This window comes from Colius striatus, chromosome 8 (genome assembly GCF_028858725.1).
Source record: "Colius striatus isolate bColStr4 chromosome 8, bColStr4.1.hap1, whole genome shotgun sequence".
NCBI classification, from domain to species: domain Eukaryota; kingdom Metazoa; phylum Chordata; class Aves; order Coliiformes; family Coliidae; genus Colius; species Colius striatus.
Window position 1 is genome coordinate 35,272,701 of NC_084766.1, and position 14,924 is coordinate 35,287,624.

Genomic DNA, 14,924 nt, shown 5'->3' on the forward strand with positions numbered 1-14,924 from the left:
TGGTTAAATGCCAGGCTCTGACATACTTAGTTCCTAAAGAAGCCTAATCTGTGTGTCATGCTACAGGGAGAAACACAATAAGTCCCTGCCAGAACAAGGTAGATGATGCTTCAGCTGCTAAATTAGTGATCTGATATGATGTTTTGAATTGTGTAATCTTCCCTGTCTTTTTAAATGATACTGCCATTTATGTGGCACACTACCACTGAATAAAACATACACAGAGCTTTTTGGGAACTTCCACTCTTTGACAGTCTAATGAGAGCTAATTCTTGTTAATGAGGTTTTTCAAATCAAAAGGAATGAGATGAAGAAATAATAATGCTGTAGGCTTATAGACCTTCTCTCATGGGAAAGTCCAATAAAGGTTTTAAAAGATGGACAAAACACATGATAAAAGAGGTACTGGCTCCAAACTTCGGCTTAACAGAATGTAATTCATTAACAAAGTCTGGGAGTTGTTAGAAAACACATTAGCCTTCTGTCATGTTCCTTTTACATCTTTTGAGAAGGGGGAGATCAGGTCCACTGGCTAAAGCTGGGAGTCCACAACAGCTTTGCTTTTCCATTCTAAATTAATTAGCCAAAGCACTGCCTAATCATCAGTGGGCTTTGACTTGCCAATTAAAACTCAATTAGCCCAGCTCCCACGCTGGGTGATGCAGGAACACAAAAGACTAAATATAGGACAGGAGCTGAGATAGCTGGGCCACAAAAGCACCATGCAGCTATTTCTGCACTATCAGATGATGGTGTCATGCAAATGGGTACAAGCACTTGCATACATGGATATACAGAATAGTGCACTCCAGGGCTGAGAGTGACCTTGGAAAGTCACTGCTACATCTCTGTGACAGCAATGGCTAGGCTTAAACTGCCCCCTCCAAATTGTTTGCCTAACTCATGGTAAAGATGAAAGTCTATGACCTCATAAAGCCATCTATTCCTCTCTAGAATAGATTTCTGATCTCCCTTCACACTTGGCTCTGTAGATTTGCAATCATATTTGATGCTCTGTTGGACTTACTCCATGTATAGCGACCAAACCCAAGAACATCTGCTTACACATGTGCTATCTGAACTAAAGGGAATCAAGGCATTTACACAGAAATGGGCAGCTTCTCCCAACATCACAGATCTGACCACTCCACAGAAATTGTTCCACAGCTGGATCAGCTGTCACAGCAAAAATCTGCAGCAGCACACAAGCATGGGAAGACCACAAGCACAAAACCAAGCCATGCTAAAGCATTAACAGCATGAAAGCATTTCCTCAAGGTGCTGCTCTAATGCAGTCAGTCCAGGATAGCTTGGGTTTAAGAAGGCAAATCTTCCTAAAATGACTAACAAGAGGTAGGGGGGAAATGAAAATTTACAAAAACATTGTGGTCTGATGACTCTTGGAATTTTAATTTCCTGAAGCAGCCAAAAGCACTGTTGGCAAATGGACTGTCCCTTTCTGTTTAATGACACAGACTTAATACCTGCGAAGAGAACAAGCCATATGAAACACGAGGTAAATTAACCACTGCTACAGTAATTAAGCCAAATCACTTAGTGAAGTGCAACCAAAAATACATTTTTTTTTTCTTATGGATCTAAAGAGCTTATGAACCACTACACTGCCTAAAGGATGGATGTATGACCTCTCCATTCAGCCATTAATGGATTAACATCATCCCGTGTTTTCACAAGACATTCCTTTGGATTTATCATGTTAACAATCACAAATAAACAATTCCTGCTCCAGAGACCTCAGGCTAGACCAGCACTGTCTTTGCTTCATCTCTAAGCAGATGTTGGGTTTTTTTGAGGGGGGAAATGCAATTATTATCCAGTAAGTATAACATCCAAAGAAGCCTAACTTAACAAAACAACGTAACATGATGAAATACCGAAACATTTGCAGGTATAATTTGACCTTTCTAGTCATCTGAAACAAGAAAATGCAGCATTCTAAGCCAACTTGAGATTCACAGAGATTCATTTCAGACTAGCTTTGTTTTGCTCTTTACCAAGGTCATAAATGATTGGCTTAATGAGTATAATCATTCAGGACTTTTCCTGTAAACTTAATAAGAAAAGCAACCAGAACCTTAATGAAACAAGAAATGAGACTGCAGGAAAAAGAAACACAAAATGTAGCCTAGAAAAAAAGCTATAACAGGAGGTAAGTAATCAAAGATGTAGGCTGCCAATTAGATTAGTGAATTTAATTAGTATAAGCACTTCACCCATGAAAGGACAGCAGATATTATGGTAAGTAGGAAGGAAATCTGCAGATGTCCTGATGGCAACATTTCTTAAGGCCCCATCTTGCAATTTTTTCTCAGTGTTGAATATTTATGGACTTGATGATCTTAAAGGTCTTTTCCAACTGTAACGATTCTATGAAAAGCTAGAGCTAAATAGAGGCTGAGGAAGTATTCAAGAAAGGTGACCACAGCCAAGTCTAGTTTAAAGAATGTAAGACACTGTCAACATAAAAAAATATTCTGAAGGCAAGCAGCAAAAACCTTGTCTGTATTTTCTGTAGAATAATGATTTCAAGCCTACTCGAAAAGTCTCTTATTAACAAGGAACTGTGTCTTGCACAACCAGTATTTTCATGGAATGTGTCTGATTTCCCTGGGAAATTCTGAGGTGACACGGTAGGGCTGGTGAAACTCCCTTCTCCTCTGTTTTCTGGTTTTAGCAGACAGGGAAGCAGAATTTAGACATTTCTGCTGGTGTTTCTCATAGGCACAGCAAACTGATGCCATCGTGGAGAAGTTTGTGGATTGACTACAGGCAAACTCCTTGAAATGAAAACAAAATGAAAACAACTCTTGAAGGAGTCACGGAATCACAGCATCCCAGCATGCTGGGGGTTGGAAGGGCCCTGCAGAGCTCATTCAGCCCAATTCCCTGCTAAAGCAGGTTCCCCTCAATCAGGGGCATAGGAAGATGTCCAGGAGGGTTTGGAAACCTCCCAAGAAGGAGCCTCCATACCCTCCCTGGGCAGCCTGGGCCAGGGCTCCCTCACCTCAGCACCAAACAAGTTTCTCCTTGTGCTTAAGTGGAAGTTTTTATGTTCCAATTTACATCCATTACTTCTTATCCTGTCACTGGGCACTGCAGAAAAAAGTGTTGCCCCATCCTCCTGACATCCACCCTTTAGATACTTAGAAGTGTTGAGGAGGTCTCCCTCAGTCTTCTCCAGGCTGAACAGCTCCAAGCCTCACACTTTTTTTTCATGAGAGATGCTCCAGTCCCCTGATCATCTTGGTAGCCCTGCACTGGTCTCTCTCCAGCAGTTCCCTGTCTCTCTTGAACCAGGGAGCCCAGAACTGGACACAGGGCTCCAGATAAGGTCTCACCAGGGCAGAGTAGATGGGAGGAGAACCTTCCTCCACCTGCTGCCCACACTCTTCTTGATGCCTCCCAGGATGCCATTGGCCTTTCTTATTCTTTTTGGGGTTTTTTTAGATGCTGATGTTCATCAGACACTGAGACTCCTTGCTTGGGCATTTTCTAAAGATAATCACAACTTTCTACCAAAACAAGTAACCCCCTCCAGGAAAAGGAGTGCTAGCCACAGACAGCAGAGAAAACCAACATCAGGGGCTCTGTGCTGCGAACCACTCACACATGTGGGAAAATGCCCTTCTCACGCCTCAGCTACGAGTGCTACCAGAGCTACAGAGACACATTCCAGAGGCTGTATTTGCCCTACCAATGATGATGTTGTTCATCTTGCCCCGCTCCTTCGCCGCTTCGCTCTGCAGCACACCCTGAATCTGGTGTGCCGCTAAGTCAAACAGATCGAGGTAATCTTCCACTGGGTAGCGATCGTGAAATCCATCCCTCAGACGAATGATTCCTAAGAATGGTTAAAAGAGAGAAGTTTATTTAAACAACAACAACAACCAAAATACAGCAGGGTAAAACTGGCTGCTGGTGTACAGCCAAGACAGCTTCACTGCCACGGCTGGCCCCCAGCCAGCTAACGTCAGCACAAAATCAGACCTTAAGAAGTGGAACACTCAGATAAAAGTGCCAATAATGAAGTAGCTGAGATGCAAGATACTATACAATGAAGTCATAAATTCACAGAGATAGGAAAAACCTTAAGTGTGCTGTTTTATAGCTCCTGCATGAATAGCTTGCGTTTATTTGCTTCTACATTTAGCTTTCGGAATGAATCTAAAAGACCAGATTCTGCCTTCATTTGCACCAATATAAGTCAAAGTAATATTGGACTCCCACTAGATTTACTGCATTCAGAATGAGAACAGGTTCTAGTGCCAAATATGCAAATCAACACACACTTTTCAAAATCAGAAAGCTGGGGAATCATTCATGGTTTTGTCTTTCAAAAGTATGAAAACAAAGCTCCACCACACTGTCTCGTTTTTCTCCTCTCCTTCCCCCCACTCCAGGGTGTTCAGCATAACCTTCTCTCTATTCCTCAGCATCTTGAGTAGTCACATCTATGCTTTTATACCCCTTTTTCCACCTTTCTTTTCAAATCCAGTCTCAGTTCTACACTTTCTGCCCAGGCTCCCCACGTCTGACTTTGCATTCTTGCTTTTTATCATACTACATGACAGTTTTGTTAATTGAGCAATGGTCAAGGACAGTATTGGAAAGATAAAGCTAAGAGTATAGAGCAGGATCTCTCTTCTCTACCTTTCTTTTTCCTTCAAGGCCAATAGTTATCAATTATGTGAGAGGAAAGTTCAGCAAGGGAGTTATTTTGTCCATTCCTTTTGATTTTCCCCTTTAGGAAAATGTGATTTAGCAAGAGTAGAAGAAAGCTCAGCAGTGGTATTTTGACTTGTTTTGAGGGGGATAAAAAAGAGTGCAAACATCATGTGACAGACTGCCTTGGTTTGCTGCCACGCCACTCATGGGAACAGAAATTACAGCTGAGCCAGGAAAGAGAGACAGTCAAGCTGGGACAAAGTCCTGTAGAGCATCAACCACCCCAGCAGAAGGGGAAAGCAGTGGTTTACGAAATGGGGCCTCCCCAGGAGAGCTGTTTAGATTCAGCTGAAATTAGTCAATCTCATAAAAATCCACTGAGTCAGAGAATGCCACAGAACAAAGAGAATTTCTTGTCCAGATAAGTGTTACAAACCAAACCAAGTTAATAGCCAGGAGCATAGGAGTCGTATCCACTTAGCTGGTTTATGAAGGCGGCTGTCTCAGTTTCACTTGTTGGTCTCTCTGTCATATTCACATATATTCTTCTGGTTTATTTTATATTTTAAATAGTAACCGGTTGCTAATATACTGTGGAGGTAAAATGAAAGGACTGAGCCATCAGGAGCAAACATCATCTTTCATCCTCAACAGCAGCCAGCCTGAGATGACGGGAAGGTCGTCTCCACAGATCTCCCTCCCCTGAGAGCACGAGCTCTGCAGCATTTCCTCATTGTTCAGTTTGACCAAGTAATCTCCAGAAATTTAATTGTGCAAAGAATGCTCTTTTCAAGGATCTGCGCTTGGTCCCCAGTGGCTGACCACAAGGCTGTGCAAGTGGGGTTTGTGAATGCCAGCAGGGAGATAGGAATTCATCCTTGTTCTCAAGTTATATGCGCTTCAGCCTGATTTCTTACATTCTTCTGCCTGTTTGGTAGGTCCAGTTCTGAGGTTCAGTGAGGCCAACCTTGCTTTAATGAGGTTGGATGCACCTCCTCCTTCAACATTCATTCCAAAAATTTCTGTTGAGGCTAATATTGATGCAGAGAGCTATTTAATACAAAGTTTAACCTATCAGCTCAGTTCAGCCTCTTCTGCCAGCACTCTCATGGAAGACACACACAATCTTCCAGAGACAGTTTTGCTGACAGCCCCTGCATACTCAAGACCCACCTGGACATGTTCCTATGCAACCTGATCTAGGTGAATCTGCTTCTGCAGGGGGGCTGAACTAGATGATCTCTAAAGGTCCCTTCCAACCCCTACCATTCTATGACTCTATGATCTGCACACCCAGAGAGGAGCAGCCCAGCATTTACACTGGAAGGCATCCAAGTCTTAAATTCCCTTTCTTCAGTGATCTGACTTTTCACCTTCAGATCAGGAGGAAATTCTTATCATTTGTCTTTGGTCAGCTGCTGACTGTGATGAACAAGTGCCTTTTCATGGGGCTTCACAGGGCATCATGATGCTTCTCTTGTTTCTCTTTGACTTGTCAATTCAGACCAATACCTGCAGTGTCTCCTATGCTGGATCAAATTAGCTCAAAAGCACAACTGTGCTGTCATCACATTGCTTTAACTCTTGGTTCATAAGAAACATTTAGAAAAATGTCTAAAATGTTTGTTTTAGCCACTTTATTATGGCACTTGCAAAGGAAGAAAATACAATTTCTCAGAAGGTAGTAAAATCATGAAAGCCTGGCTCTGTGGCTGAGCCCTCCTCCTCACCAAGCAGCAAGGAACAAAGCCCTGTCTGCAGGAGCTCAGAGGTCCTTCTGGCTCCAAGGCATGGCGAAGGGGGATGGAAACGGCAACAGTGTATGCAGGAGAAATAAAGAATTGAAGGCATCACCACAAAATAAAGAACAGAAGCAGCACTGCAGGTATCCTGGTCGCTCAGAATGTGTCCTTCCTTGCCTTTAGCCACAGCAGTTCATCAGAGGAGATAATTTCTCATTTCAAGGGAGCTTAGAAAAGCACCAAAGGAAAGTAGTGATGCAAAGTCCTCACTACATGACCTACCCCACAGTGCTAAGTTATCCCTCGTTCCAAAGGCAGTGTCTGCAGTAAAGCAACAGCAAGTGAGAAACTGAAGCAAAGCTGTCACTACAAAATAACCAGTATATTCCTCTTGGAAATAGTAATATCACTGAAAAGCCTGTGATCTTTGATATCAAAGTCACATAAAGTCAGGGTATACCAGCACTTAACAGTCAGACCCAAGAGTGGGAAAATCCAGAGAGGAATACAGCAAGTAGTATATGCACACTCATTTAGAGGGAAGTACTGAGCCAAGGGCAGAATTGCAAATGGGTCTTCTACACCTCATTTACTCTCTAACCACAAGAATGACCTTCCTTGGCACCCAGGGAAGGGAGACCAAGGAGGACATAAACATTTCAGATGGATAAACTGATGCGCTCAGCCCCACTACGCTTTGGCAGGTGCAATCGTAAGTGAAGGGAGGTGTTTTGCTCTAGCAGGCTATAACCTCAACTATTCTATCTGCCCTCAGAGATGGGTCACTTCATGAAACATCCATGTCACCCAGGAAAAGAGCATCAAAGGTATGTGTAGATTCCTTGGTGTGAGAGAGTTTTCTCATGCAGAACATCTCTACTGTTCAGTGCTGGACCGGTGTTGCAACTCCAATCAAGCTCCCACCACAATGCACAGCTGAATTTATTGAACCATAAGGACTGAAGCCACCCATATTTCAAAGGCTGACCCGTCTTTTATTCACTTAAGAAAGGCTTTACAGCATTTTGCAACAGAAAACTATCACTGCTATTCCTTAAGTCTCTCATCAAAACCTAACAGTTCCTCCTCCTGCTTTTACAAAGTCACGGCATTGGGTTTATCTTGTGGGTTTTTAGGTTTTTTCCCACAGTTTCCAAACCACTGCAAATAAACCAAGTGAAATATACATCATCTCAAAAAAATGTTACCCCAAAACATCATTAAACAAAAGCAAGTTTGAACCTACTGAGCATCCATCACCTGGCTTTTTCAAAGCTATCACCTGCAGTGGTTTCAAGGGAAGGTCATACAGAGCAAACCCATCAACTCCACACACAAGGAATGTCAAGGTGTAATGGAGACAGCTCGCCTGGATACCAGAGGACACCTTTACTCACCAAACCGTTTCCTTGTCCACCAGTGTGGCTCTTTGATTGCTGAGAAGCGAACATCGGGGTGCAGCCTGAGGCGGTCGTACAGGTCCGTGGTGCCACACTTGGGCTGGCCGATGATGTAGAAGCGGGGGAGGCAGCGCAGGCGATAGTGTTTGTCCTTGTAATGGTACAAGTGGTTCCAAAATACCTTCCTGAGGTAATCGAAGATGGTTCGAAAGCGCTTTGAATACAGTGCATAGGAGTTTGTTGCATAAGGATCTGTGGTTGTGTTTCCTCTGTACTCTTCATACCAACAAGGATTCTTGCTATTTGGAAGGAATTTATTAGGAATTACTGAAAACATCTGCAACATAAAGAACAACAATTTCAGTCAAGACAGCAAAAAATAGACAGTTATAGACATTTTTAACCCTTGTTTTTCTAACTGCACACTTGATCTAACATTTCTACTGATGCCAAAACCCATACAAACAACTGAACTGGGTGAGGAGGACATTTAGAAACCTTTTGACTCAATATATCAATCAGGGCATCAATAATCACTCAACTCCCCTGCAACCCCAGCAATTGATTTTTTAAAGGCAAAACCACAACACTCAAATCAAACTAACTTCCAATTTTTAACTCTGAAACACCACGTTTGCAGTGAAGGAATTTACCAGTGTTCCTCCCTGAAATCAGTTATTAGAAAGGCTCTTTTTCATCATTTAAGGTGAGTGGCAAGTCTCAATCTGACTGATTTTGCATGAGACAAGGTAAGAATTCAATGAGAATGTACAGCTGTCAGAAGACTGATGATTTTTTTTTGTTTCAGGTGTCAAGACCATTAATACAGCCCATCTATTTTGCCCATGATCTAGGATGTGATCCACAATATCAGCTTTTCAGGTGATGTTAATCAGGAGGCTCTAGGTGGTATAAATCACTACATGAACATATGAACAGTTGCATGTTTGGAGTTTTTTAATCCCAGTAAAAGATTGACCCAAAAGTCTTGAAATAAGCAAGTACAGAGCAGCTGAAGACACAGTTCAATTCATACTTACATGTGGCTCTTGTTTCCTCAGTTCTTCTAAATCCGGGCGCTGTCTCGTCATAAACTCTATCTTTGAAGTAATAGTGTCAATAATTAATTTAATGCTTGGATAATCCTTTACATATGAAATATTCATTTTAGAAGGCTGGTAATGGTCTTTCATGTCACTAAGGCTTTCGTTGTCCATTAAGCTTGGATTGCTAGCAAAAGCTCCATAATGGAAGGGAGATGGTATTAACAACAGGCCATGTTTGGCTCCAGTCAGTATGTAGGATGCCATCACCAGAGTCATTATAATCAGCCCAAATATTAAGCTGCATAGCTTCCCTTTCCTCAAGCAGAAAAATCCATTCCAGCTTTCCCTGTGATCAGTCCTTACTTCCAAAACTGCAAGCAACTTCATCTGCTTGCTGTCAGTGTACAAAGGGATCTTATTTTCTTCTTTGCAAGCAGGACACTTCTGGATATTATGATTAGGTCCACGGCATCTGAAACACTGTCTGTGCAAATCATTTGGTAACAAATGTATGCAACAATTAATGCAATATCTCATACTACTACTGTTAAACTCCTGTATTGATGAGCCAAGAGCAGCCATAAAAATGTTTCTGATACGTATTATGAGTCATCTTCTGTAGCTCTGAAATGATTTAATTCCTGGAGTGATTCTATGACTACTCAGCAATGCAAAAGGACAGGTTCAAACCAGAACAGGTAAAAACACTAAAAAACTGACATATGTCACATAAAAAAAACCCAAACCCCAAAGCAACAACCAACACATAAAATTAGATGTGATTTCCAAGAATTTGGCTCAGCAAGAGGAATGTGTTGAAGTAAGAATCAGCTACACAACTGGCTCAAGTTTTTCCCATTGAACAAAACGAGGAGGAAGAAAAATTGTTGCGTGGTGTGAAAATCTGCAAAAAGCAAAAATAACTCATTGTCCTCTGATTGATGCTGGAACAGGGAAATATGGGTAGAAATTGCCAGGTATTCTTAAAACAAATGGGTTCCAAAACAGATTGCTCCTACTGGAAGCTTCATCTTCCCAAAGATGGTTTCAAAGATTTGCATTGTACCACCTAAAGAAACAAAACCAAATATATACATGTATAAATACACACAGAACAGCAACCATAATACCTACATTCAGCTTCACTCAAAGCCAGAGCAAAGTACAAACTACCAATTCACAATTCTACTTGAAAGATGTCTTTTATTTGCTAAGAATATTAATTTCAGCACTCAGCAATATTAAACTCAGGACATGTTTGTCCTCAAGTTCCTAGCTAGCTGTCCTTTCTTTTCAAGCTCTCATCTGCTCACAACAAACAGATGCTACCACAGGTAACACTACACGACTTCTCTCAGCCACTCACTACCCTACCTAACAAATCCTAATCTGCTCTTTAAATGTGGAAGTACTTTTGGACAGTGTCCAATAACACAGGTTTAAATATTTACACTCTGCTTGTACATGAAGACCTTAAATAACCATTCTCATGATGATGAAATGTCAATTTGTTTTTCAGATGCAGTTCATCTGTGTTCATCTGTGTTCGTTTTTACTATGTGAATGAAAATACCTTTTCCAAGTCATCTTAATCAAAATATTAATAGATCATAGAATCACAGAATGGTAAGGGTTAGAAGGGACCTTTAGAGATCATCCAGTCCAACCCCCCTGCAGAAGCAGGGTCACCTAGATCAGGTCACATAGGAACATGTCCAGGCAGGTCTTGAAGACCTCCAAGGAAGGAGCCTCCACAACGCCTCTGGGCAGCCTGATTGACAATTCACAAAAAAACTAGTGTACAACCAGAGCAACACCAAAAAATCAGCACCATCATAATCCTCATACAGGTGAGGTTCTCCTAGTTTACACACAACTCAGTAACAATGGACAATTTTTTTGCTCGTTACTTTTTGCCAGTGACTCCCTGCCCTGGAACATCACAGTAGCTGCTCCTCTGCACAAAAAACCATCTTTCTTTTAAGGCTCTATCTGCTTTTTCTCTGTGTTGTTTGCAAACTTCTTTCTTTATTCCCTTTCCTATAGTCCTCTTTTTTCCACTCAAAAACTCCTAACTTAACTCATCCTTCTGCACACCCGTGTCTTCAGCAGAAATCTTTGTGTTTGACTTTATCCCTTGGTTCCTGAGAAACATCATAGACTTGAACAGTTCTGTAGTGTACCTTGTTGTAATGCCCAAGATACCAATAATGAATACAATTTCTCATAACAATACACTGGATACACAATTATAACACACCAAATCCCAGATGTATAATCATTACTAATTGTGAGTCTCAGAATTTGGCTATTTTGGCTTTAGTGCTTTTAACACTTATTTTCAATCCCTAAGAAATGTTGTTATGATTCCAGGTAATAACTCCTGGTTCATTGCTATGACAGCATCTAGATCCAATGGGGCAGTCATTTCAGATCCTGCACTATTCATCACTCCTGTAGTTGAGCTTTTTGTGTGAGGTTTTGTAAAATTCTTTGCATTCTTGATGTTTCTTCCACTTAACACTGTCACATAGTAGAGGATTCCTGCAAGCAGGCTATGTCTCAAGGACTTAAGAATAATTATTTAGATAAATACTGAACAAAAGTATTTGCAGAATATTTTCCTACCAAAAAGAAAGTTAATTTCCTTAATGAGTTTATTCTACAAGTCAGATGAGGCAGACAGAAATTGTGGCATGATCATTACTGACTGCCTTCAAATCAAAGAGAAAGAAATAAGTGTAAGACTTCCCAAAGAAACTGCTATTTAAAAGTTCTCTAAAGAAATGGACCTGTGATGATTCTCATAGAAACTGAATGACTGGGGAGACTAAATCAGATTAATATGCATAATAATAAACCCAGGAAGTTTATGCTTCTATATACATATATATACATAAATACTGCCCCTTTCCCCAGTGAATGTCCAAAAGAGAAGCCATGGAAAGGAGTCAAGACTTAAATCACGAAAGAAATCAACATTTGTCCACCACCACCACCAATCCTAATGGATGGAGAGAAAGAAGAAAAGGAGAGATCCTGGTAAGAAATAGAGTTTCTACTTTGCCAGTAAACACTTCAAGCAACAATGAGACACCTGAGTAAAGATTTTCAAAGAGGAAGCAAAGGGGGCAGGAGAAGAGGGGAACAGAAGGTACTGTCAGGGCAGGTTTGGACATTATGCACAAAGGAAATGAAGGCAGCAAAGATAGTTAAAGGGGAGGGGGAAAAAAAGGAGAGCTCTCATAAGAACACACAAGAAAAGGAAAGTGAAAAAAAAGCACCTCTTAAAAAAGATGCACAAAGAGACTAGAGGTTATGGTGGTAGCTACAAAAAGATCTGGCGACCAGAAGGTATCCTACAGCATCACTTCAGTTAAATTTATCATGTGCTACACGCTTGTTTTCATAATCCTTCCACCCTGGACTCCTCCACTTTCACACCCAGCAAGTATCTCAATATTCTCCCAGCCCTCTGCTTCCCAGCTCCTTGCTGTTTATTTTCAGAGGGATCAGTTACTATGCACTGTCTAGCTAGAAAAAGGGGGAAGAACAATCTGATTTATTTTCCAGTTCTCTTCTAAGAGAGATCTGAAACTTGCTCAGTGATACTGACTGAACAGATTTATCTGAGATAGTCTTACAGAATCAATTCAAGACTTGTGTATTTGACATTAATTCTCAAATCTGTAAAGCAAGGCATCAGATATGCATTAAATAATATGGAGCACAGGATCTTAGAAAAATCACATAAGCTTCTCTCCTGTCTCATGTCCATTTGTATGTTAATAAAATGGACTGGAATTAATTGAACACTTTCTAGGTGCAGACACTTCTCATGAAACTCTGTTACAAATATTATAAACCCAAAGAAAAACTGTGTAACTCTGTATTTGAGAGCTGAGGAAAATGCCTTGTTGGGAAAAGAGAAGAAGAAATATGCTTAGGCTACAGTAAAACCGAGATCTTAATCACCCCAGTCATGAGGGAAAAGCTAAAGTTCCACCAGCAACCATAACTCTGCCAACTTATGCATATACCACTACAACAGGGTGCTTAATTAGATGGATCAGTTTGACAACCTACCACAGGGCAATATGACACATTACTCAGCTAATAGAATGGTTTTCTTAATAACTGCCAGTTGCAGACATACCCTTTTACATGACTTTCCACTGTCGTGTTCGTGTCACAAAGAAGCCCAACTGTAATAAACACAGAAAAGTCGGGATCATTCCCTACTGCCACTCCCTTCTCTTTACCAACAAGTTTCTAGTAAAAGTTCATTCCGCAGCTTTTTACCAGGCCATGAAGGATGTCCCCAAGGGGGCCAAGCATTTTCCCCAGCATAAGCAGCCCTTGTTTTCCTCATTCACCCCCCCAAAAAATACGACATCTACAATATCTTTTTATTTGTTTATTTCTTCCATTCACCATTTCCAATAGTCATAAGCACAGCCATAGATACACTTCACCTTCTTTTGTATTTCAAAACTGAAAGGAGAAAGATGTGAATTCCAGGCAGAAGAAAGGTTATGACATTAGAGCTGGTAATGAACCACCTATGTCCTTTTATATTTCAGTTGCAAAACTGCTGTCAGTTCACTGGCAGAATATTTCTCTCTTTACACAACAAGCAGTGTCTTTGTATATTGTTGAATAATGTAGCATGTAATTTCCTCTTGTTGAAGTGAATGGTGAATTATTTATCATCATGTCTATACAGTATTTGTCTGTTGTACATAAATGTGTACCAGCTCTAACCACAAAGCAGAAATCAACACAAACCTGTCCAAGCTCCATGGCCAAAAGCAATCGTCCTCATAAAAATGAGGATCCTATGGAAACTCCTAAGGAGAAACATGGCTATAAGAGATAATACACAGTGGAATGGGGGGAAACAACATGGATAGCTCTCAGATTTCATACACTCCCACTGAAGTCAAGGGAACCTGCACCACTGTCTCAAACTGAGGTAGACTTTCCCTGTGTAATTCTTGCTATAAGAAAGTGCACAGGCTGCAGGATCTGGGAGAGAAGGCTGGTAGGGAACATTTGCAAGTAGCACAAGAGCAAACAGGATGAGGTAGAGCTGCCTGCTAAAGCCTTACAATGAACTACTGAAAAAAGAGAAATTGCACCAAAAATAAACTATGTAAGATTGTCCATGATGCACAAATTTGTGTTCATTATCTAGAATATGTTTGAAAATCGGATTTATTTCTCTTAAAGATACATTTCATAGAATTGCTTCCCATTCTCTTACAGGATTGTAAGGGAAGACTGTAATCACAAGGGCTACAAAAAGAAATTACCTTCATATGCTCAGCCATATAACTTAAATCCCCCTCCATGAATCAGATGAAACAGATGGAATAGATTTTACATGCACACACATCTTCTGGACATCCAAGTGCATGACCTGTTTTTCAGGTCACCAGCCTTAATATTTAATGTATTATCCTTTTGTTCAAAATTCTTTAGAATAAAGATAAAACAAACTTTTCCTAGTACTCTTCAGGCTAAATTTTACACGAGCCTTGTTACTTTTAATCATATTCAGCTTTTCCTACTCCCCCATGAGAGTGGCATGCTGTTAACCTATTATAAACACACTTCAAGTAACACATTTCTCAGCTTGATGTATAAGTGTTTCTCTGTTTGATGTCAATGGAGCTGCAGCACTTTGTTTCCTCATTCACACAATATAATTAAAATGTGGAACTCATTGAGGCCAGAAGTATGAATGCATTTGAAAGACATTAGACAATTAATGGAAAATAAATCTATCCATGCTTGCTACCCTCAATTCCCAGAAGTCAGAAAAGGATGGGGATCAGCAGAATCTATTCACACTTCTTACACTCTTCCACTGAGCATTTATTACTGGCCATGGCCAGAGGGAGGACAGAGGGACAGAGGTATCTCAAGCAGTTGAAGATTTGAGTTAAAATCATCCTGTTGGGCAGCTTGCAGCCTAAAATATGGATAGCTAAGACAAATTAGAAAATAACCCACCAACTCTCAGGTTAGATGGGATGAAGCCCAGC

At 40.8% G+C, this 14,924-nt stretch overlaps 1 protein-coding gene across 2 annotated transcripts in view; it reads right to left on the bottom strand.

Annotated features, from left to right (window-relative positions):
- The window catches only part of CHST15 (carbohydrate sulfotransferase 15), a 45,010-nt gene that overhangs the window by 9,189 nt on the left and 20,897 nt on the right, over nucleotides 1–14,924 (bottom strand). For both annotated transcript variants that reach the window (XM_062001548.1, XM_062001549.1), the window contains exons 2-4: nucleotides 8,869–9,943; nucleotides 7,826–8,165; nucleotides 3,716–3,862 (exon numbers count right to left, since the gene is read on the bottom strand). In XM_062001548.1, coding sequence (XP_061857532.1) covers nucleotides 3,716–3,862; nucleotides 7,826–8,165; nucleotides 8,869–9,456 — 1,075 coding nt within the window. In that variant the 5' untranslated portion in view covers nucleotides 9,457–9,943. The remainder of the gene's footprint in view (nucleotides 1–3,715; nucleotides 3,863–7,825; nucleotides 8,166–8,868; nucleotides 9,944–14,924) is intronic.